We start from the raw sequence: 22,227 nt of genomic DNA, 5'->3' as shown, positions 1-22,227 counted from the left end.
ACTAGCGATCCTACTTTTTTGAGACTACTGGGAGACAGTTTGTTCTTTGATTTTTCTAGGGATTATTAAGCACAGAGTCCAACCAAAATGCTAAATAGTATATCAATTATATTTATAAACAACTGTCACATACTTCAGGAAAGTATATTACTCCTTTTTGCATATCCTATTGATTTACATATAATTAAAATCATGATAGTAACACAATTTTGTACAACACTATTTGCTCCAGAGACTCAAATTCCACTTGTAAAAGTTTATGCTGAAGAAATAATCATAGATGTGAGCAAATACTTATTTACAAATGTTGATTACAACACCATTTCTAACAGCCCAGGTATGAAACCATGAAAATACCCCAAACTGGAAAAGTGATTAATTAAATTACGGTGCATCTATACAACAAAATATTACATAGCCACTAAAATTATGAGGTCATAGAGTATCTAATATCATGGGAAAATGTTTGTGACATATATCATTGAGAAAAGCTCAAGATCCCATTTTTTCATTTTCATTTTATTTTTTAAAAAGATTTTATTTATTTGAGAGAGAGAGCACAGAAGGGGGAACAGCAGAAGAAGAGGGAGAAGCAGACTCCCCACCGAGCAGGGAGCCCAATGAGGGACTCAATCCCAGGACCCTGAGATCATGACCTGAGCCGAAGGCAGATGCTTGACTGACTGGTGGCTCTACAATGTTTTTCTATTAGAGATAGTGTTCCCTCACATTGCAATTCATTCTGGAGAAAGGATACTTACTACCCAAATGCTCCTTCACAATGTTATAGGCATATAGATTCATCCATTCTGACTTTGATTTGAACTCATAGGTCAGTTTAGGATATGCCATTGAATAAAAAACTACCTTAGGTACTAAATATCCTGTTGACTTCAATAAACAGAGAAGATCTCTTTTTACAAGACCATATATCATTGAAAATGAATATGCTGCTTCATAGTGACACTCTCAATGAAGGCCTCCTCTTGTAAATTAGGCCTCCTCTTGTACACCAAGAGCAAGCACCCTCTTACTAAGCTACTTACCTAAGATACTCACCTGACTCTACTATAGGTAGACAGGATGAGACTGCGAAGAACCATTTAGGCTGTCCTAAAAACTATAAAATATGTTTGCTTATGCTCTAAATTGTCTCAAAGATATTTTAATTGATTCATGCCTGCCTGATCGCCTGACTTCCTGATTGCAGTCCAAAGCCATTACGAAGTACAGAATAAGGTAAGCCTTTGTGCAGGGGTGGAGTGAGGAAAACATCCCTGTCTGGGTAGTGGTGTCAGCAGCAGCTCAGCGTGGGATATCAGCGCCAGTGAAGAATAAGGAGAACACCCACATGGGGGGCCGTGGCAATGGCCTGACGTAGGGTTTTGGAACCCAAGTGGGTTTAGGAGGTTGCTCACATGAGTTTGGGGGATTACAGTGGTAGCACCAAGGGGAGATTAGTAGTGTATTGGGTTGTTGGTGGTGATGAGCCAGTAAGTGAATATATTGAAGATAATGGGAAACAAGTTTCTCACTGTGGGAGAATGGAGTTACCAATATGAAAAAGGAAAAAACTAGAACCAGTCCGTGCTGTGGGATTGGAACTGTAGTGTGAATATAAGGTTTTCAAAAGATATCGAGCATCTAGATATAGAAATAAAGATATGCATTCATGTATTATGCAGATACATATATTCCTTAGCTTTGTCTACCGAGAGGGCCGAGGGCAGCAGCAACACCCCAACAGCCCTGAGCACACCCAGTGCCCACATCTTGGTATTTAAATACCACTCTTCACCAAGATGAACCAGAGCTTTATACAGAAATGGCTGAGTCCATGGCTAGGGCAGGAAAAGTACAAGATGATCCTGGGACATCTTTTGCCAGGAAGTAAGGAAATTCTCAAAGAATGATGGGGACATATCAAAAAGGACACCAGAGTTAGTTTAAGTGGGGCTTTTACTGGTGAAATCTGGGATAATTTGATCTTCAAAATAAATGATAAGCAACGAATTGTAACCCATTGAATAAACTAGCAATCCATGAGTCCACACTGCTATAAATAAATAAATAAGAATAAAAGATTTTTCTTACAGCAAAATTCCAAATAATAAATAGAAGGAATGTTGGAGTTTGAAAAGCACTATTTGGCAACCGTGGAAGAAATAATGAATTGAGCCAAGAAACATCAATGAATGCTAAAACTAGTAGGTAAAAAATTTTATATTTACATAGCCTCAAGGTATCTCCCTATAAAATATTTGGGCTTCTGTTCATCATGTGTCAGGGTATTCCTTGTATGCAAGTCAGTAGGGAAAAGTCAAGCACCACCAAGGAGACGAGTTGCATCCTTGGCCGAAGATTCCAGTCTCAACCTCTATATTCCACCACTGAGAGTGAATTGCTGGGTCCCACCTTGGCTAACACCAAGAGTCTATTTGAATGTCACCAGTGATTGATACTCACCAACATCACAGGGTTTATGGTCATAGCAAGAGCACTGGTAATTCTCATTGTTTTAGTCTATTTGGGTCACCATAACAAAAATACTATAATCTGAGTGGCTTATGGAAAACAGAAATTTCTCTCTCATAGTTCTAGAGGCTGGGAAGTGCAGGATCAAGGCACTGGCAGATTGGGTGTCTGGTGAGACCCTACTTCCTTATAGACAACTGTCTTTTTGCTGTCTCTTCACATGGTGGAAGAGGCTAGGGAGTTCTGTGGGTTATGCTTTACAAGAGTAAGAATCCCTTTGGTGAGGGCTCTACCCTCATGACCTAAGCACCTCTCAAAGGCCTAACTTCCTAATACCATCACACTGGGCATTAGGTTTCAACATATGAATTTTGGTGGGACACAAATATTCCATCTATAGTACTCATTACAAGACCATGTACTAGCCAATTAAAAGCATATTCCATGAGTGCCTGGGTGGCTCAGTCGGTTAAGCATCTGACTTGCGCTCAGGTCATGATCTCAGGGTCCTGGGACGGAGCCCCATGTTGGGCTCCCCACTCAGCGGGGAGTCTGCTTCTCCTTCTTCCTCTGCCCTTCCCCCTGCTTATGCTCTCTCTTTCTCAAATGGATAAATAAAATCTTTAAAAATAAAAAAATAAAAAATTAAAAGTATATTCCAGATCTCAGAACCTTTGCCTAATGTAAGAAAGTTCCAGCTATCTGGGCTGGTTCTTCAGTAGGAGGTACCAGCCCTTCAGCAGGTCACATACATTTGATAGAAAAGGAATCTCCACAGAGGTTAAAACCAGCGCTCAGGGGATACTCCATGAGATTCTAAAGCAACGCAGTCTGATAGAAATACAACACAGGCCTAAATCTGAGGAACGTGTGTAATATGAAACTTCTCAGTAGCCACATGGAAAAAGTAAAAAGAAATAGGTGAAATTAACATCAATAATATATTTTATTTACCCTAATATATCCCAAATATCATCACTGCCACATGTAATCAATATAAAAATCATTAATGAAATATTTATATTCCTTGTTTATGTCAAGTATTCAGAATCTGGTGGTATTTTCCACTGGTGGCATGCCTCAGTTTGGATTGGCCACGTTTCAAGCGCTCAATAACACACGCAGCTACCTTATTGAGCTGCGTAGACCTAGGGTCTCGCGGCCATATTCGCGGCAGCAAAGCAGTCCTTGGCACCTCTCTTCTGGGGAGAGTCAGGCCATTTCTTGTGCACCCTGCTGGCTTATAGCAGACTTCCCTCCCTAGTGGTCTTTCCTAAGCTCCTTCCAGTCAGGATCTTCTCCCTAAGGACCTCAGGGACGCATTCACTGGCTGTTCCCTCAGCTGAAGGGAACCCACCAGAAACACTCTAATATCGAGAGAAAGTGGTGATAGCCCATCCTGGCAGGTCAGAGTAACTGCTCTGACAGGTGGATTTTGGCAAGACCATGAGATTAACTAAAATGATTTGGGCGAAGCCGCAGTAGAAAAACATAATTCCATGATAGAAAAAACAAGAGACAGATGAGGGCGTCACACAAGAGAGAAAGAACTTGTTAGCTTTGAAAACACAGCCGGGTCAGGTTCCCGGGGATCAGGTAGACCCAGCAAAAGATTTTGTTGCTCAGGAAACTCTGGGGCAGAAATTTCCAATCTGGGATCCATGTGCCCTTAGAGGGGTCCAGAGAAGGGCTTCGGGGAGCCCCTGAGATTATAAGCAAATCATTGCATTTACACGCATGTTGGGGGTGACAGATATTCACGGGAGTGCATTCACCCCAAAAGGCTGAGAAGCGTGTTTTGGGGGGCACAGGTCACTAGACAGACATTTAGAGTGAGAACTGTCACTTATTCAAATCCAGGAGGAAATTTAGGGCTTCTGCATTCTACCTGTCCCCTTCCAGCAAAGAAAACAGAGACACAGAGATGTTGAGTTAATGTGGCCAAGCAAGGATTTTCACCAGCTACTTATTGACTGAAATATAGCAATACGGTACTTAGGGACTCCAGATGATCTGTAAGACTCAGGAAAAAAATGAGGAACCGTGGACCACAGAAAAGCCCGCTTGAAAGGTTGTTGAAATCTCCAACTATCCCAAGTGGTTGTGATCACTCCTTTGCTCTTCTGATGCACCTGACTTATATCACACATAGAGCACTATACCAATTACCCTATAATTTACATTATACTGTTTTCTCAACCTTAAATGAACTTCAGAGAGTTGCTCTTGAATCCTTGGGATTATTGACATTTCAGGTTGGATGCTTCTTGTTGGATTTTCCTTGTTGTTGGGCCATCCGGTGCATTGTAGGATGTTTAGCAGCGTCCCTGGCCTCTACCCACTAGACACCTGCGCTGTCATCCCCATCCCCACCCCCGCCCCCACCCGCCGTTGTGACAACCAAAATCACCCCTGTGGAGAACCACCGCCTCGTAACAAAGGTATTCTAACATCTGTCACAATTCGACATTGAAGGTTGCTTAGGCCGGGGCTATACCTTGAACAGCATAAGCTCCGTGCGCTGAATCTATCAGCTCAATAAAAGGTCAGTGTTTGCGTTCCTGGATTCTGCACGCCACATCCAGTGGTTCCGAATAAACAGCGGGTTAACGGCTTTGAAAGAGAAGAAAATCAAAAGGGAACATTTCATTCCACTTGTTCCCTCAGGCACTCCTGAGTTCTGCACTAGGAACAAGTTAAGCCTTTTATTATTATTTTTTTGAGCGGTAAAATATAGGTTGTCAGCTTCTCCAGCATGATAAGGAAGAATACAATTAGAATCTTACCCAAATGAGGTTTTCCTTTGGCCTCACACAATGCACTCCATTCAGAGTTCTGCACAAAGAGAACACGTCCCCCTACTTCCTTCATATTCTTTAAACTGGGAGTTTGGAAAGGGCCCAGCACTCCCCGTAAAAATTTTTTTTAAATTGTCCCTCTTAATAGTTACCTCTTAAAATAAGCGTGGTGGAACACAACTTTAACACTCTAAAATAAACTGTGCCCTTATGAAGGATTCCAAGTAAAGCTGATGAGCCCCCCCATTTTTTGTTCTTTCTCACCCCCACCACTGTGCCTTGCGTGATTCTCAGAGTTGCTACATATGCAAAGAATATAAACAGTGAGGAAATACATTTCAAGCCAAATCTTAGAGGTAGGCAAATTCATTCCCACCCTTTCGATCGAATGGCCTTAACAAGATGGCAATAGGGACGGGGCTGGGGGTGGGCAGCGGCTGGAAGAAGCGGCCGGTGGGCTGTAGCGCAGATGAGTTGGCGCAAAGGATTAAGTAGAGGTTACAGATAAAAAAGTTTCACCCCACCAGGAAGGGAAAACCAGTGCTAAGACACCATCCTCAGGGATGTTGAAAGGAGAAAATCTCCGAGTCATGGAAGCCGAAATTCTGCCAGAAAGGCCAGAGCCTGGAGGAAGGTAGGGTCTGAGATCTATCCACCTGTGCTCCCCCAGCCCCACCCCCACCCCCTGCAGGTTCTAGCAGGTGGCGTTCTTGTGTTTACTTTTAATGAGCTTTATTTTATTTTAAAATATTAAAATATTTAAAATATTTAAATATTTTAATGTCAGGCTTAAAATTGCAAGAAGAGGAGAGTTTGCATATAACCTCCCACCTGTTTCCCCTCATTGTTAACATCTTACATTACAGGGAGGATTTGTCAAAACTAAGAAACTGACATCAATATATTATTTATTTTTAACTAAAAGGTTTATTTCCTTTCACACACATTTGCTTGAGGGCTCAGCTGTTAGGGGTGCAGGCTCGTGGTTCCCTTGAGGGCACAGGAAAGACCAATCTTCATTTCCATGTCATAATTAGATGCTCCTGTTATATCCATGCTAAAGAACAGACCCCAGGGACCCCTGGGGGGGCTCAGTCGTTAGGCTTCTGCCTTCACCTCAGGTCATGATCCCAGGGTCCTGGGATCAAGCCCCGCATTGGGCTCCCTGCTCAGCGGGGAGCCTGCTTCTCCCTGTCCCTCTGCTTGCCGCTCCCCCTGCTTGTATTTGTTCTCTCTCTGTCAAATAAATAAATAAAATCTTTAAGAAAGAAAGAACAAACCCCAGAACAAGCCTTATTCTCCAGCATTTGAAGCATTCCTTCCCTCCCCAGACATTGTCAGTTATACACCTGTAGGGGTGTTTGGGGTCCCAGAGGGAGTTCTCATCCTGCACGATGGTGGGCAGTCAGGGCAATTTCCCCTGCACTCTGCCCATGGGGTTCCTTGGGGGGACGGGTTAAAAATCTCAAGAATGGAGCTCCTGGGGCCTCGATCTGGTCATCCCACAGGTACTGGTGGAAGCCCTTTCTTCTACCTATTTGAGAAAATCCGGGGTCTGGCTCAAGAGCGTAGGCATCATCTGGTCCTCAAAGGCCAGTTTTGGGGCTCTTGGATGTCCCAGGGGCAGGATCCAGGACAGACGCTCCTGCCCCACGCCTTTTAGAAGGGTCAGAAGTCTCAGATCTTCTTAGTGGGGAAGTCCTCATTTACTCGTTTTGAAATATAAGCTCTGCTCATGGTTTGTTTGACGGTCTCACAACTGCCTAGTGAAGTGGCTGACAGGTAGATCCTTAAGCCCTGATTCAGTGCATCTGGGATGGGTGCTAAAGATTTCTGTTTCTAGCAAGCACTCCAAGATGATTCTGATTCAATAGCTGGTACTTAAGTCAGGCTACGTTGTTTAACTAGCCTGCCCATTCTAAGCACTACAGTTTGGATTGCTGATAGCTGAAGGTATCATTTTTAGCATTCCCCAGAGGGACTCCTTAATTCAGGAATTTATAAATTTTATTTTACTGTCATTCATCGACATACAACTAGGTTCTATTTGCTAAACGCTCGACTCAAGCATGAATGCATATATCACAAATTATATGCACCATTGTTCCAGTGATAAATACCCATTCACTAGATGTGGTCAAGGGAATTGTTCTGCTCTGGGTCCTGGCTCCTGGCTTTCTGTTGATCGTCCAGGATCTGTGTTGGCGATTTATCCTCTCACATACTGCAGATACGTCTGTCCTAGAATGATTACTCTGTCTTTGGGATTTCTAATAACAAATTGTACGTGTCATCTAAGTCCCCATGGTTTCAGGCTTTCCAAACCACTCTCAGGAAGCCAGGATCCAGGTGCCCATTCTGAGTGACAAGTAGTTGCAAAAATTCTCCAGGAATGTACGTTCATTCTCACTTCACATGGCTGCACCCGGCTTCTCCTTCGCTCTCCTTCTGGATATACAGAAAGGAGGGACTCTATCCTAAGGGGCCTTAGCAATACTTACAGCAGTTTTTAATTTCCGCTTAACAAGTATCTTTGAACTTACGAAAATTTCTATAAGTGAATTTTTTTTTAAAGATTTTTTATTTTTAAGTAATCTCTACACCCAACATGGGGCTTGAATTCACAACCCCAAGATCAAGAGTCGCATGCTCTAGTGGAGGATCCAGCCAGGGGCCCCCCCATAAGTGAATTTTAGATCATGCCATGTGTGTCCTATCTCATCAAGTCTTCCTATAATCACCTTCATCCAGGTGCATTTTATCTAATAAAGGTCATTGTTTCCTCTGACATTGATTCACTTAAGTTCAGAAATACAATTTAAATGTCCTAAATAACCGTCTCATTATTTGACTGACTTTTCTTGTGTTTCCTCTTTAATATAAAGGCTCAACTGGAAGAATGTCATCCAGTCTTTCAGTCGCTCTTAACATGCTGGCCTGGGGAAGCCGAGGAACTGTAAATAGGCTCCCATCCCCATCCATCTGACATCTGATGTTTCTGAGGCCATGCGGTTGGGCACTTAGAGTATGATTTTCGATACCAGCTATCTGATCCGATTCCGTGTGGCAAATCCCAGCCACTTCCTCTTCTGTGTCCTCGGCCCTCCTCTTCCTCCAGCCCCGAGCCTGGCCGGGCCGGGCCCCTAAGACCACGGTGTGCGGGCTGCCTTCAGATCGGGCTCCGGGGCCCCGCACGAGCTCGGGCCCGGCGGACTTGCCATGTGCAGGGAGCTCAGGCCTGCGACAGGGAGCACGCAGGCATTTTGCCTCCTTTACGTTCCCATCTTCCCTGCCCACTGCAGCTCTCTCCAGGCCAGCGTGTCCCTCTTTCGGTCACCAGCTCGTCTCTTCACCGCAGAGTCACTGTAGGATGTCACATACTGTACGGAAGACTGGGGAGGCCGGCCAGCGCCCCGCCCCGCGGAAAGGCAAACGCGCGCCCCGGCCCGGCTCCCGCGCACGCCGCTCCCCCACCAGAGCTAGCCGCGCCCCCCCCCCTCGCTTCCCCCCGCTCGCCCGCGGGTCCCCCCGCTCCCGGCCCCGCTCGCCCGCGGCCCCGACCCGAGTCGCCTCTGCTCGCCGCTGGGTCCTAAGGTCCGCCGCTCCCGCCGCGCGAGACGCGCACCAACCCTCGCGAGACCATCTTCCGGCCGCGGGGCGGGCTAAGGGAGCGGCGGGGAAGCGCGCGCTGCGGCGGACCTCGTCGAGCAGCGGCGGAAGCCTCAGCGATCGGGATGCGTACTATTTTTTTTTTTTAAGATTTTATTTATTTATTTGAGAGAGAGAGAATGAGAGATAGAGAGCACATGAGAGGGAGGAGGGTCAGAGGGAGAAGCAGACCCCCTGCAGAGCAGGGAGCCCGATGTGGGACTCGATCCAGGGACTCCAGGATCATGACCTGAGCCGAAGGCAGTCGCCTAACCACCTGAGCCACCCAGGCGCCCGGGATGCGTACTGTTTTAATGCAACATTTAAAGAAGCAAAAGTGATGCAAAAATCCGTGATGAACAAAACCCCAGAGTCTCAACGGAGACAGGCCGTTTGTTTGACGCCGTTGAGTTCTTGTGCCATAGGAACGGCAGGTGCCCATCCCCCGGGGGGTCCTGGCCCGGCGGGCGGGGCGGGTGCTTGAGGGGTGACCACGCGCGTGGACAGATGGGTTCGTGCAGTCGCGCGTAGTCATCGTTGAACACTGTGATGCTTTTATTAACTCTCTCCAGGGGTTCCAGATTCCGGGGGGTGCGCTGTGTGTGCGGGGGCGTCCGCGTGTCCTTCGGCCCCGGGCGCCCACCGCGCGCTGCCCAGCACTGTCCATCCACAGCGAGAAGGGGCCTCTGCGTTATCCTCAGCGCGGGACTGGGGCTCTGACGGGCGTGATGACAGCCTTTGAAATGCCCCCTCCTCCTGAGAAGAAAAGAGCAGCTTCCTCCCGAGGTGAGGTCGGCCACTCTAGAGTAATAGGTATAAATCACAGGCTGCTTTATAAAAGCACAAAATCGTATTCTCACGAAATGCGCGGCACTAAGGATTATTTGTCAGTCGGTTCTCTGCTCTGCCCTCCTGGCAGGAAGAGGTGGGATTTTCTGCAGGCCTCTGGTTCTTTGGTGGGAAAAGCAATTGCTAGATTGAGGTACAGAAGTCATTAAAATCTTTAACGCCTACTGACTCGCCATCATGGATGGTTACTGTACATCAGTCCTTGCTCATGTCTGCGAGGTCTGTGCATCTCCATGCACTATCTCATTTCATCTTTACCAAAAATCTCTTATAATTCTCTGTACAGCTTAAGAAACTGAGCTTCAGAGCAGTTAAATTACTTAAGTACTCACAGCACAGCTGGGACCCGACAGGTAAGGATCTAGTCAGTACAGATACGCTAGCACTCTGTTTATAGATTTTAAGTTTTGTTAAATGTATCAGTCTTTTCATTTGAACCAAATACATGCCCGAATTCATAGCTATGTCCGTCCCTCCAGGAAGGGCAGTATCCAAATTATTTTTTACTTAAAGATAGGTTATAACATCTTTTAGTAACTGAATCAGGGATTGACAACTGAGGGGGGAAATCTTAATGGCATATATTAATTTAATAAGAAAACCTGATAATCAATTAAAACAAGGGGAATAGAGGTCAAAGTTTAGTGTATAGCATAGAAACTTTAATTCTATTACCACGGTCCTTGACTGATGACTGTGGTGTGTGTGTGTGTGTGTTTGTGTGTGTGTGTGTAAGGCGATGCGGCCCAGTAGAATTTTATGCAGTGATGGAAATGTTCTATATCTGTAATCTCCAGTGAAGTAGACATGTAACAACTGAACACTTGAGCGGCTGGTGCAACTGGGAAATTGAATTTTTAATTTTATTTAATGTAATGAATTTACATTTACATTTAAGCAGCCACAGGTGGGCAGGATGGGGCTCTGGAACAGTTGTGACAATGCTGTAAGTCAGTCCGTCTGACAGTTCCTCTGATTCATTTTCCTTCTTTCCCCTTCCAGCGCTGCTTTATTTTTAAGTTTTTATTATTTTTTTTTATTGAAGTACAATTGGCAGACACTATCCTTCTTAGTTTCAGATGTGTATCATGTGTGATTCAGTATTTTTATACATTGCAAAATGATCCCCGTGATAAGTCTAGTTACCACACAAAGTTACTACAATATTATTGACTGTATTTCCTACACGGTACACTGTATGTTACATCTCCATGACTTATGTATTTTAAAATCGGAAGCTTGTACCTCTTAATCCTCTTTACCTCTTCCTCCCACTCCTTTATCCGCTCCCTCTGGTAAACAACAGTTTGCTGTTTCTGTGAGTCTGTTTCTGTTTTGTTTTGTTTGTTTTGTTTTTAAGATTGAGTCAATCTTTTAAGATTCAAATACAATTGAAATCCTATGGTATTTTTCTTCCTTTGCCTTATTTCACTTAGCATAATACCTTCTGGGTCCATCTCTGTTGTCACAGATGGTAAGATTTCATTCTTGGTTATGGCTGAGTAATATTCCAGTGTGTGTGTGTGTGTGTGTGTGTTTGTGTGTATACACCACATCTTGTATATCCATTCAACTACGGATGGGTACTTAGGATGCTTCCATACCTTGGCTTTTGTAAATAATGCTGCAATGAACATGGGCGGGGCATATATTTCTTTGAATTAGTGTTTTTGTTTTCTTGAGATAAACACCCAGAAGTGGAATTGCTGGACTGCATGGGAGTTCTATTTTTTTTAAGTTTTTGAAGACCCTCCGTAATGTTTCTCATGGTGGCTGCAATAATTTACATTCCCAACAGTGGAACTCCCTTTTCTCTACTTCCTCACCAATGTTTAATTGTTTTTTGTCTTTTTGATAATTGCCCATCTGACCAGTGTGAAGTGATATCTCCTTGTGGTTTTGATTTGTGTTTCCCTGATGACGAGTGAGGTTGAGCATTTTTCATGTGCTTATTGGCCATCTGCATGTCTTGTTTGGAAAAAATGTCTTTTCAAGGCTTCTGCCCATTTTTAATCAAATTATTTTTTTATATTAAATTGTGTATGTTCTTTATATACTTTGGATGTAACCCTTATTGGATGTATGATTTGCAAATAGCTTCTCATTCAGTAAGTTGCCTTTTTGTTTTTGATGGTTTCCTTTGCTGTGCAAAGGCTTTTTAGTTTGATGTCATCCATTTATTTATCTCAGCTTTTGTTGCCCTTGCCTAAGGAGACTGGTCCAAAAAAATATCACTAAGACTGGTGCCCAAAAGTTTACTGCCGATGCTTTCTTCTAGGAGTTTTATGCTTTCGGGTCTGACATTTAGGTCTTTAATACACTTTGAGTTTATTTTTGTGTATGGTGTAAGAAAGCGGTCCAGTTATATACATTTTATATTTGTGCAGTTTAATAGAATACCTTCTATTCTAATAGTCCCTTAACATGAAAAAATAATGGGAAACACTGTCTACATATCTTCTACTTGAAGTGTGTTATGCAGCCATTTATCATAACCCATCTGGATCGCTGAAATATAAATGGTGTTCTTTTTCTTAGCTCTGGTGGTCTTCATTGTCAAAAAGCTCTCAGATTATATCTGCATTACATTCTAATAGGAAAATCAATCAGCACTAGATGAACATTAGCAGTAGAACACAATAAAGCCTTCCAGTGTACTATTTACCTGGTTGGTTGGACCAGATTTTCCTCCCTTGTAGACATATGACCCTTCTTTGGAAAGGCTTGTCCTTATTCCGATTTCATTCACATGACTCTGCTAGAGTTTCACTGTAATCCTACCTGTCCTAATTCAGACTTTAGGGTAACAAAGTTTCATTTTGGAATCTATTGAAGAAAATGAATCACATTTCTTTTTTAAATAAGAATAAGAAATTTTATGCAATCCAGCAATTTCACTTCTGGGTATTTATCCAAAGAAAATAAGAACACTAATTTAAAGGGATACATGCACCCCTGTGTTTATTGCAGCATTATTTATAATAGCCAAGATATGGAAGCAGCCTAAGTGCCCACTGATAGATGAATGGATAAAGAAGATGTGGTGTGTACACACACACACACAGACACACACCCCACATATACATGTACACGTATGAGATATATATATACACCGTATATATATACACAAACACACACACACTATATATATATATGTATAAAGCCATAAAAAGAATGAAATGTTGACATTTGCGACAACCTGTATGAACCTAGAGGGAGGGTATCATGCTAAATAAGTCAAATGGAAGAATTAATATTGTTAAAATGTCCATACCACCCAAAGCAATCTACAGATTCAATGTGAGCCTCATCAAAATACCAGTGGCATTTTCACGGAACTAGAACAAAGAATCCTAAAATGTGTACGGAACCACAAAAGACCCTGAATAGCCAAAGCAATCTTGAGAAAGAAGAACAAAGCTGGAGGCATCATACTCCCTGATTTCAAGCTCTACAAGAAAGCTAGTAATCAAAACACTGTGGTATTGGCAACAAGAACAGACACAGATCAATGGAACAGAACAGAGAGCCCAGGAATAAACTCACTTACGTGGTCAATTTATCACACAGGAGGCAAGACTATACAACAGGGTAAAGACCACCTTTTCAGTAAGCGGGGTTGGGGCTACTGAACTGCTCCGTGCCGGAGAATGAGGCTGGACCACGTTCTTACACCACACACACGAATAAACTCAAAATGGGTTACAGACTTGAATGTAAGACCTGAAATGCTAAAACTCCAGGAGAGATGCCAGGAAAGTTATCCACGGTGCCTCACGTGAAAGAGACGTCCTGTACACTAAGCACTGAGGATGCTCCCCATGAGGTCATTACCTATGACCTTGGTGAGAGTAATCAGCAGATGGCAGAAGGTGCTGGAGCTGCCACCAAAAATGCAGACCATACTTTCAAGGAGACCATGAAAAGGAGCGTCCAAGGGCTGAAGAGGCCTTTGTTTAGGATGAGAGGAACTTGAGCAAGTTAATGTCAGCTGGGACCTCCCTGCCTCTGAGACACGTGGGTAAACTTGGTCCAAAGCCACGGCCAGGGTCCCGGAGCTGACTTCAGTGACTCGTGAGAGCTTGCTCACTCATGCTTCTGTCCGCTGTCACATCCACACCTGTGTCTCAGGCCCACCTCATGTCAGCTCAGTGCGAATCTCAGCCCCTTCACTGGTTTCTACACAAACGCACGTACTCATGGGAACAGTAAGCCAAGCACCAAAAATGTCAGAAGAAACTGTCAGGACGTCTGGAGGTGTTCCTGGCGAGGGGTTTACATGGCTGCCTTAGTTCTTCCGACTGGTGGGCAGGAGAGAAGAATGGATGGGAAGGAAGATGAGACGGGGGCGGCAGGGTGGTTCACGGACTCAGTATTCTCTTTGTCGTCCGCAGACATTCAGCTCCCCAGAGCACCCTGTTACTTTGGTGTTAATAATAGTTGTACCAACTTTATTTAAGCACTTTGGGCAATTTTTTCAAACTTGTGATGATCCCTCCGTTTCTTCAGACTCTTGCCATGGCTTCTTTCACCTGCTTTGGTTGAAAATGGGTGATCTTTGATGCCTTTGTATTACCTCCAACATTTTGTCCTCGCCCTCCAGTTTGCTCCTTTCCTGTGGCTCAGCACTGACACCTGGTGGCCTGTTAGTATGAAGCCGCAGACCCGCTGGGACAGACCCCAGGAGGGCATGGGCTTGGGGGGGAAAGCAAAGCAGAGGCTCAGGCTCCTAAGCAGTCAAGCCCGGAATGCATCCTCTTAGGGGACCCTCGGAAAATAGGAAAGCCTTTGACCTCAGAAATAGACATGCTTCTTTGAGAGCTAAGTGAATTTAGCCAGAAACTAAACTGGGAATGAAAGCTGATCAGGATTTTGAAGAAAAAGAAAAACAAAGAAAAGCCCTCTAGATTAGGGAGAATTAGGCAAAAGAGAATCCGAATGTAAAAACTTTTTGGGAAGATGTGGGCTCTTGGGTAAATCTTTTTTTTTTTTTTTCTAGCAAATATGTATTGAGGACCTTCTATAGTTGGCTTATTAAGTAGTCTTGCTTCAGTGGGGGATTAAGTGTGAAGAAATTTTATTTTTTTCCCATCATTGCTTTCAGTCATGCTCTGTGAAATATCCCTTTCCCAATCCTGGATGAAATCTTGGCCAGATTTAGTAACTTTTGGTTACCAGAAGTCCATTGTGTTTAAAACTTCAATAATACCCAATTCAATTCTCAAATATTACCATACCCTCTCCACTCCAGGCACTAGGTCATAAAGAAAGTCTTCACTTTAAAGAAGTCATAATTTTTATTTATTTTTTTAAAATAATTTTTTATTTATTCATTTGAGACAGAGAGAGAAAGAGAGAGAGAGAGCATGAGCAGGGGGAGAGGCAGAGGAAGAGGGAGAAGCAGGCTCCCTGCTGATCAGGGAGCCCAACATGGGACTCGATCCCAGGACCCTGAGATCATGACCTGAGCCGAAGGCAGACGCTTAACCATCTGAGCCACCCAGGTGCCCCAAGAAGTCATAATTTTTTTTAAAAAATATTTTTATTTATTTATTTGAGAGAGAGAATGAGAGAGAGAGAGCATGAGAGGGGGGAGGGTCAGAGGGAGAAGTGTGTTAGTTAGTTAAAACTAACACAGTGTGTTAGTTAGTTTTAGGTGTAGAATATAATCATTTGATATATGAATTCTTGTGGAGCAAGAATATCCTGTCCCCTTCAAGGTCCTTCTAGCTGGACTAAGAATCAAATTGACATGAGACAAATTAAGCAGAGAAAATCAAATTTAATAACATACCTATGGGGAGTCCATATATGTACAAATCCAAAGCAATCAGGCAAAGCGAGGCATATACGTCATCCTGAACTAAGGAGAAGGGGCTCAGTGTCTGGGACTTTGGAAGGAAGGAGTACAATTACAGAGGAATAGGAGCAAGGGCAGATGTTTGGTAATCAGACGTTTGCCCTGCCATGCAGATGGGTCACTCAGATAACATTTATCTCTAGTAATAGCCCTTATTCTGGGAAAGACTCCCAATTTAGATTCTTCTATGTAGCTAAGGGAGGCACAAAAGTTTCTCTCAATCCTGCAGGGTCTCAAGTGGCTTCAGCTCAAAATAATCTTCATGCCGAAGAGGCCCATCTTGGGGCAGCCTGCCCTCGGCTCCTAGAGTATATATTGCAAGATGATTATCACAAAAGTTTAGTTAACACCCATCACCACACACAGTTACACCTTTTTTTTTCTTGGGATGGTAACTTTTAGGATTTACTCTCTTAACTTTTAAATTTACAACACAGTATTATCAACCATAGTCACCATGCCATACATAATATCCCCGGGACTTATTTATGTTATAATAAAGAAGTCATAATTTTTAAGAATGAAAGTTACATAAACCATATTATCTGACCATATTGTAATAATGACATCAGAAAGAAATGATAAAAGGACGGAAAAGAATCTAAATGTTTGGAAACTTACAAAGACATTTCCCAATGGTTGTGGGTTAAAGAGGAACCACAGTAGAAATGACAGAGTATATCCCCAAAGGGCTGAGAAGGTTCTACAGATCTGAACTTGTGAGATTAAGTCAAAGGAACATTTGTAACCTTATATGCATTTATTTAAAAAATAACTTAAAATCTGGAAATGAAGAAATGAAGCTCTTTACTCCTGAAGATATTGAAAGCATGAAAGGGTAAAGAATGTAGAAAGAAGGTGGGCACCTGGCTGGCTCAGTCGGTGGTGACTGCGACTCTTGATCTCGGGGTTGTGGGTTCGAGCCCTATGTTGGGTGTAGAGATTACTTAAAAATAAAATCTTTACAAAAGAAAAAAGTAGTAGGAGGTCATAAAAAGATAAAATAAAAAAAAGGGAGGTAATAAAAAGCAAAAAATAATTAGAAAACAAACCAAACAATAAAGACAATCAAAAAATGAAAATCTTCTTTGTAAAAAGGAAATGATAAAACTAGCCATCTTCTAAGGAGGTGGATAAAGGATAGAGGCCTAAATAAACAATATTAGGAATGAAAAATGGGTATAACTACAGATACGGGAGAGACTTTTAAAAGCAGGAGACTACTATCCATAATTTTGTCAATAAATTTGAAAACTTGCACAAAAGGCAGTATCTTTTAGAAAAAAATATAAAACCAATTCATATTAATTAGTTTAACTAATATTAATTAATATTAAACCAAATCAAGAAGAATTAGACAACCTAAAAAGAACCACAGTGATATTTAGAACTTCCTTCTTCGGCAAAGTGTTTGTGGTTTTCTTTGACTTTCAGCCGTGACCTCAGCTCGCCAGGATTCTCCACCCACCGGGGTGACTCAAACCTTTATTTCTGAAGGGTTGCATCCTCAGCAATCTGGCTTTTTCTTGTTTGATGCAGTTTTTCTATCAACCTTTTTGTCTCCTGATTGCAGCTGAGTAATGATTGCATTTAGCAGCAGAGTTTTTACACATTGCAAACATTTTAAACTATGTCCAATTATCTGTACAGAGGTCTTCCTAAAGGAAAAAATTCTCCTGAAGACACTTATGAAGGTTAAGTGCTATGGTCTTCATATTTATGTAAATATTAAGAAATAATTAGGAAAGATGATCTTTGTCCTTCCAAAAATGTTTTTCATTCTAAGGCATATAATATTAAAATCTAGAAGATGTTAGGCTAAGTAATACTTCTCTTTTCAATAATTACTTACCTTTCACCTTGTATTACCTGAATAAAGCAGATGAGTAGTATGGTTATAACACATCAGAACCGATCAAAATGACTGGATTTATGAAGTAACATATTTGTGTGCTGAAAAGATCTTATTACCTTAATTTAATGAGAAAAATGGCATACTTTATAAAAACTATAAATCCTGTACTGTTATAGGCTAAAAAAAATTGTGAAGGAGAAAAGCACTGAGATTTTCATTTTATAAAAACACTATTTATTTTAACATCTGACATAAAAACAGAGCTAAAAAAACACAGGGCAATAGCTTTAGTTTTTTAAATTTTGTGTTTGATTTACTAGGAACAGTCCAGAAATGCAAACCCTATGTGTTTCATTTTTATTCCAAAACAACAAATTTAAACCGAGAATATTCTAATTCAAAAGAATCTGAAATGCTCATTTCTGCTCTCAAATAAGTATTTCATATAAAATGGTGCTCAGAGTAAAGTGAAGAGCAGCATATTACTATTTGTTGTGGCACAGTTTCTATTTTCATACTGACGAATGCCTATTTCAATTTTATTTTTTAAGTTGTCTTCTAAGATCAGCTTGGAATGGAATGACAGTACAATGTGTCTTCAGACCTCCACTTAAACTTGCTGGCCCCGGACATTCCCAGCTTTACGCTTCTGTAATCTTACCTTAAGCAACATCCAAAACCAAGGTGAAAATCGGGTATGGAGTTAGAGGCATTCACTGGATGTCATTCTTCTTTTTTTTTTTTTTTTTTAAGATTCCATTTTTAAGTAATCTCTATACCCAACGTGGGGCTACGAACTCACATCCCCCAAGATCAAGAGTCGCATGCTCCGCCGACTGGGCCAGCCGGGGGCTTCCCAATGTCATTCTGCGAAAGGTCTGGTTTCTGTTGGGTAAGGAAGAGCCCGAAGGCTGTGACAGTCTGAGTGTTGTTTATGCCATTTAATTCAGCTGGATAGGTTTCTGTTCTGAAACTTGTAAAATGTCTGTGAGCCTGGAGTGGCGTTTCTGGCTGACACCGATGGAAAGACACATCCCCTGCGTGACACACCTAAGAATGTACCATAGGCTGTGCATTTCCTCACGTTGTTGGTTTTCAGAAACTTCCAGAAACAGCTGACCACATCGTGGAAGTTATAAATCAGCTGTGGTGATGTCTCCAAACTTCCTAGAGCCCAGTCCAGCTGAGTAAACTCAACGCTGCGGCGGAGGGCAGAATCCTGATGTGCCAGGAAATTCTGAAAAGAGCTCACACTGGTAGGTCTCGCTGCAGAGAACTGACAGGCACAGCTGGGTCACAATTGCGACCTGCAAGTGTGCGGGGAGCCTGCACTAGCCTCGCCCTCCGACGCTGATTCTGCCGTGGCTGACCCACCCCGTGCCTCTGTCCACTGCACCTGCTGCTGTGGTTAGGACCACCGACCCTGCAGCTTGCGTGGGGAGCCAGAGATTGTTGCTGCTGGTGATCTGAAATCATGGAGGTGCACTCAGAGAGAATCTTGGACATAAGTCAGGATTTCATCTGATATGCCAACAGAGAAAATCCTCATCGAAAGGTAGATCTGAAAATTTCTCACTCTGCTGCATTTGTCGAGTATTTCCAAAATTAGTGTCTAAGTTTTTCCTAGTCCTATATAAGTCACTGTGAATGTCATATGGAAAGAACCTTACAGGATATCCAGAAAGCATCAGGTTTATTTCCTGAGATGAACAAATTGGCTCATGGTTTAGGTCACTATCATTTCCTATTCGGCACAATATTATCTTGTCAGTTACTGCTTTCATGCCTAGATTTATTTAAAAAGCTTCTTTCAAAGGCTGCAGCCTTTGAAACAGGGTAGAGAAACCCGAACTCGTTCTGTTGCATCATGGCACCAAGAAGGGAACGAAGATCGAGGGATCCTTATTTAAAGTTAATTTGGCAGCAGGTGTTTTCCATTGAGCTACCTTTAGTCCTCATTAGTACAGGATCCTTTATGGCTGGGGAAGAACATAGGTCATCCAACACAGCTACTCTGGTGGTCAGCGTTAAAGGGAGCTTCCGCTTTGTTCTTGTGAGCGCTCTGTTCCCTCTTCGTTTGGGAGAGTTCTTGAGTTTCCAGTGGTAATAACCTAGCTGCCATTTTTAAAAACGAAGAGTGCCCTCCCATCAAGCCCAGGTCCACTGCCTTTCTTTGGTGGGAAGTCTGTACGCCATCCTGCCCTTGTCTTCAGGTTTAATCGTCTGAACATGGTTCTTGGCCCAACGAATCGTCTTAGCAGCCTGATCCTGCCACACACAATTCCGCTTTGATATGTTCTAGAACAAGTTCTCCTTTGACACCCCAGACAGTAGGTGTCAAGTCTAGTTTGTGGTTCGTTCTAAAGATACATTTTTTTGTTCAGATTTCAACTATGAAGTGGAGGTGGGAGTAAAGATTCAGCTTTCCCTTTCTTGTTCTGCTCAAGATACTTTAACCCCCCCCTTGGAAATCAGTGCCGGGAATCTGGAAGAATAATCCAGCAGATTTCTTCATTGGCAGATGAACCACATCTCCGTACAAGAAGGGTTTCTAGGGGAAGGTGGTGTGGGTTAGGACAGATTTTGGCAGTTGAGAGGCCATCAGCCCCATCAACTCTTTTGGGAGATGGTGCCCAGACAGAGTTTAAATGCCCCGCCGGGTTGCTGCTGAAGATCAGTCCCTGTGGCAGGGGCATCCCCTGCGCTGATTTGCTTGGGTCTGGACTATCTGAACCAATCAAGATGGCAGGGGAATGGCTGGCTGAGCGGGTTGTCAGTCTCAGGAAACCCCATAGCTGTTACCCAGGGCAAGAGGTGGAATGAATATCCGGAGCCAGTGATTCTGCACATAGGCATGGACTGTTTTTTATATATGCATTTGAGACCACACTGTATGTACAGCTAAACTATGGTTAGCAATTTTGTTGTTGTTGTTGTTTAGAGTAGCATTACTTATATTAATAAAAATACGTGACACAAGCCAAATACTCAGCAAAAGGGGAACAACGAAATGGGATACCCATTTGGGGACGAATGGTAGCCTTAACTTTCCCAAAGCTTGGAAATGACTGGGCGGAAGCCAATGGTAAGAAGTCATGTTTATATGGTGGTGTTTTCTAATTCAAAGCCATCTCTGGTTATGTCTTCCTGACGAAGAGGATGTGGACCTTGGGCGAGGAAAGGTGTTCTCCGAAACAACATTCAGCACCGCACTGGACGGTCAATCAGGTCTAACAACAACTTCATTATTCCCCTTCACGCTTTTCAAATTTTCAACACGATGAATGTGCGAGCGAAGGGCTTTCTTGTATTCCTGGTAAGTCATGTTTTATTTGTCCTCTTAGTCATATTATTTTTTCTCCACAAGAGCATTAGGATACACACACTGTGCTGGGAAGTAGCCTCAATAGGGTGAAATAAAAGTGGAAAAAAGTCACCTGCCAATGATATGGGGAGGGAGTTAACTTGGTAATGTTCAAGGCCCCATTCCTGTTTTTAAAAAATTGTGGTAAAATATACGTAAGACAATTCATCACGTTAACCTTTTTTGAGTGTACAATTCAGTGGCATAAAATGCATTCACACTGTTGTGTCACCGTCACCACTAATCGACAGAACTTTTCCGTCATCTCAAACTGAAACCCTGTACCCATTAATCACTAACTCCACCTTCTCCTCTCCTTTCAGCCCCTGCTAATCGCTATTGAACTTGCCTCTTCTAGAAACCCCTTATAAGTGGAGCCCTACAGTGTTTGTCTTCTCGTTTCACTTTGCATAACGAGTTCAAGGTTCATGTGTGATCAGAATTCACGGGTTCAGCATGTATCAGAATTCCATATCTTTTTAAAGGCTGTGTTGTCATATTCCATTATATGGGTGTACCCCATTTTGTTTATCCATTGATTCCTTGATGGACTTGTGGGTTGTTTTTACCTTTTGGCTATTGTGAATAATGCTGCTGTGGACATTGGCGTATAAATAGCTGTTTGGGTCTCTGCTTTCAGTTCTTTTGGGTCTATACCTAGGAGCAGAATTGCTGGGTCATGAGGTAATTCTGTGTTTTGGAGGAAACACCCATACTATTTTCCACACTTAGTCGAACCATTTTATATTTCCAACAGCAATACACAATGGTTGAAATTTCTCCACATTTTCCCAACACTTGTTATTTTCTGGGTTTTTTTGGGGGTGGGGTGGGATCATAATAGCCATCCTAACGGTTGATAAGGAAAATCTGTGTCCTAAGATGGGCCACGGAGCCAGCAGGAGAGTCCCAGTCCTTGCCTCAGGGCTCTTCCAGGTTCCTCTCCCTGCCCTGCTTCACGCACACAACAAAAGTGCCAAGTATGTGGAAGTAGAAGTGTATAAATTGTCCCCTTTGTGCTCCGGGCTCAGACCTTTGGAGATCACTCTCCTCTGAGCCCTCCGGCGTTAAATAAACCTCCTGTCCTCCAAGATCTCCAGGTGCCACTTGGTTCTTCCGTCGGGTGATCCAGTCCAGGTTCCGTAACAGTGTGAAGTGGTGTCTATCTCATTGTGGTTTTGATTTGCATTTCCCTAATGATTAGTGATGGTATATAGTCTTCGGTGGAAGGTTTCTTTCACTTAACAAGTGGAATCTTGGGACTTGTCCACATGGTTACAAGCATTAGCGTTCCTTCCTTGTTGCTGAGTGGTATTCTGTTGTGTGAGCGTGGACTGTTTAACTCTTCTCTTATGGATGGCCCCCTGAGCTGTTTGCT

At 42.9% G+C, this 22,227-nt stretch overlaps 1 protein-coding gene across 13 annotated transcripts in view; it reads left to right on the top strand.

The window, feature by feature from the left end:
• Window positions 1-8,920: 8,920 nt before the first annotated feature.
• Window positions 8,921-22,227, top strand: part of LOC144379120 (cytidine monophosphate-N-acetylneuraminic acid hydroxylase-like) — a 71,541-nt gene continuing 58,234 nt past the window's right edge. For 5 of the 13 annotated variants that reach the window (XR_013441455.1, XR_013441454.1, XR_013441453.1 and 2 more), the window contains exons 1-2: window positions 9,024-9,707; window positions 20,613-20,801. Coding sequence is in view for 3 of the 13 variants with exons in the window: in XM_078055753.1 (XP_077911879.1) it covers window positions 9,650-9,707 (58 nt within the window). In the remaining 10 variants the exon portion in view is untranslated. The other 8 variants (XR_013441447.1, XR_013441446.1, XM_078055754.1 and 5 more) reach the window with 5 other exon arrangements.

The sequence above is a fragment of the Halichoerus grypus genome, chromosome 9 (assembly GCF_964656455.1).
Source record: "Halichoerus grypus chromosome 9, mHalGry1.hap1.1, whole genome shotgun sequence".
NCBI classification, from domain to species: Eukaryota; Metazoa; Chordata; class Mammalia; order Carnivora; family Phocidae; genus Halichoerus; species Halichoerus grypus.
The sequence above is the reverse complement of the archived record's forward strand: the minus strand, read 5'-3'. Positions and strand labels throughout refer to the sequence as shown.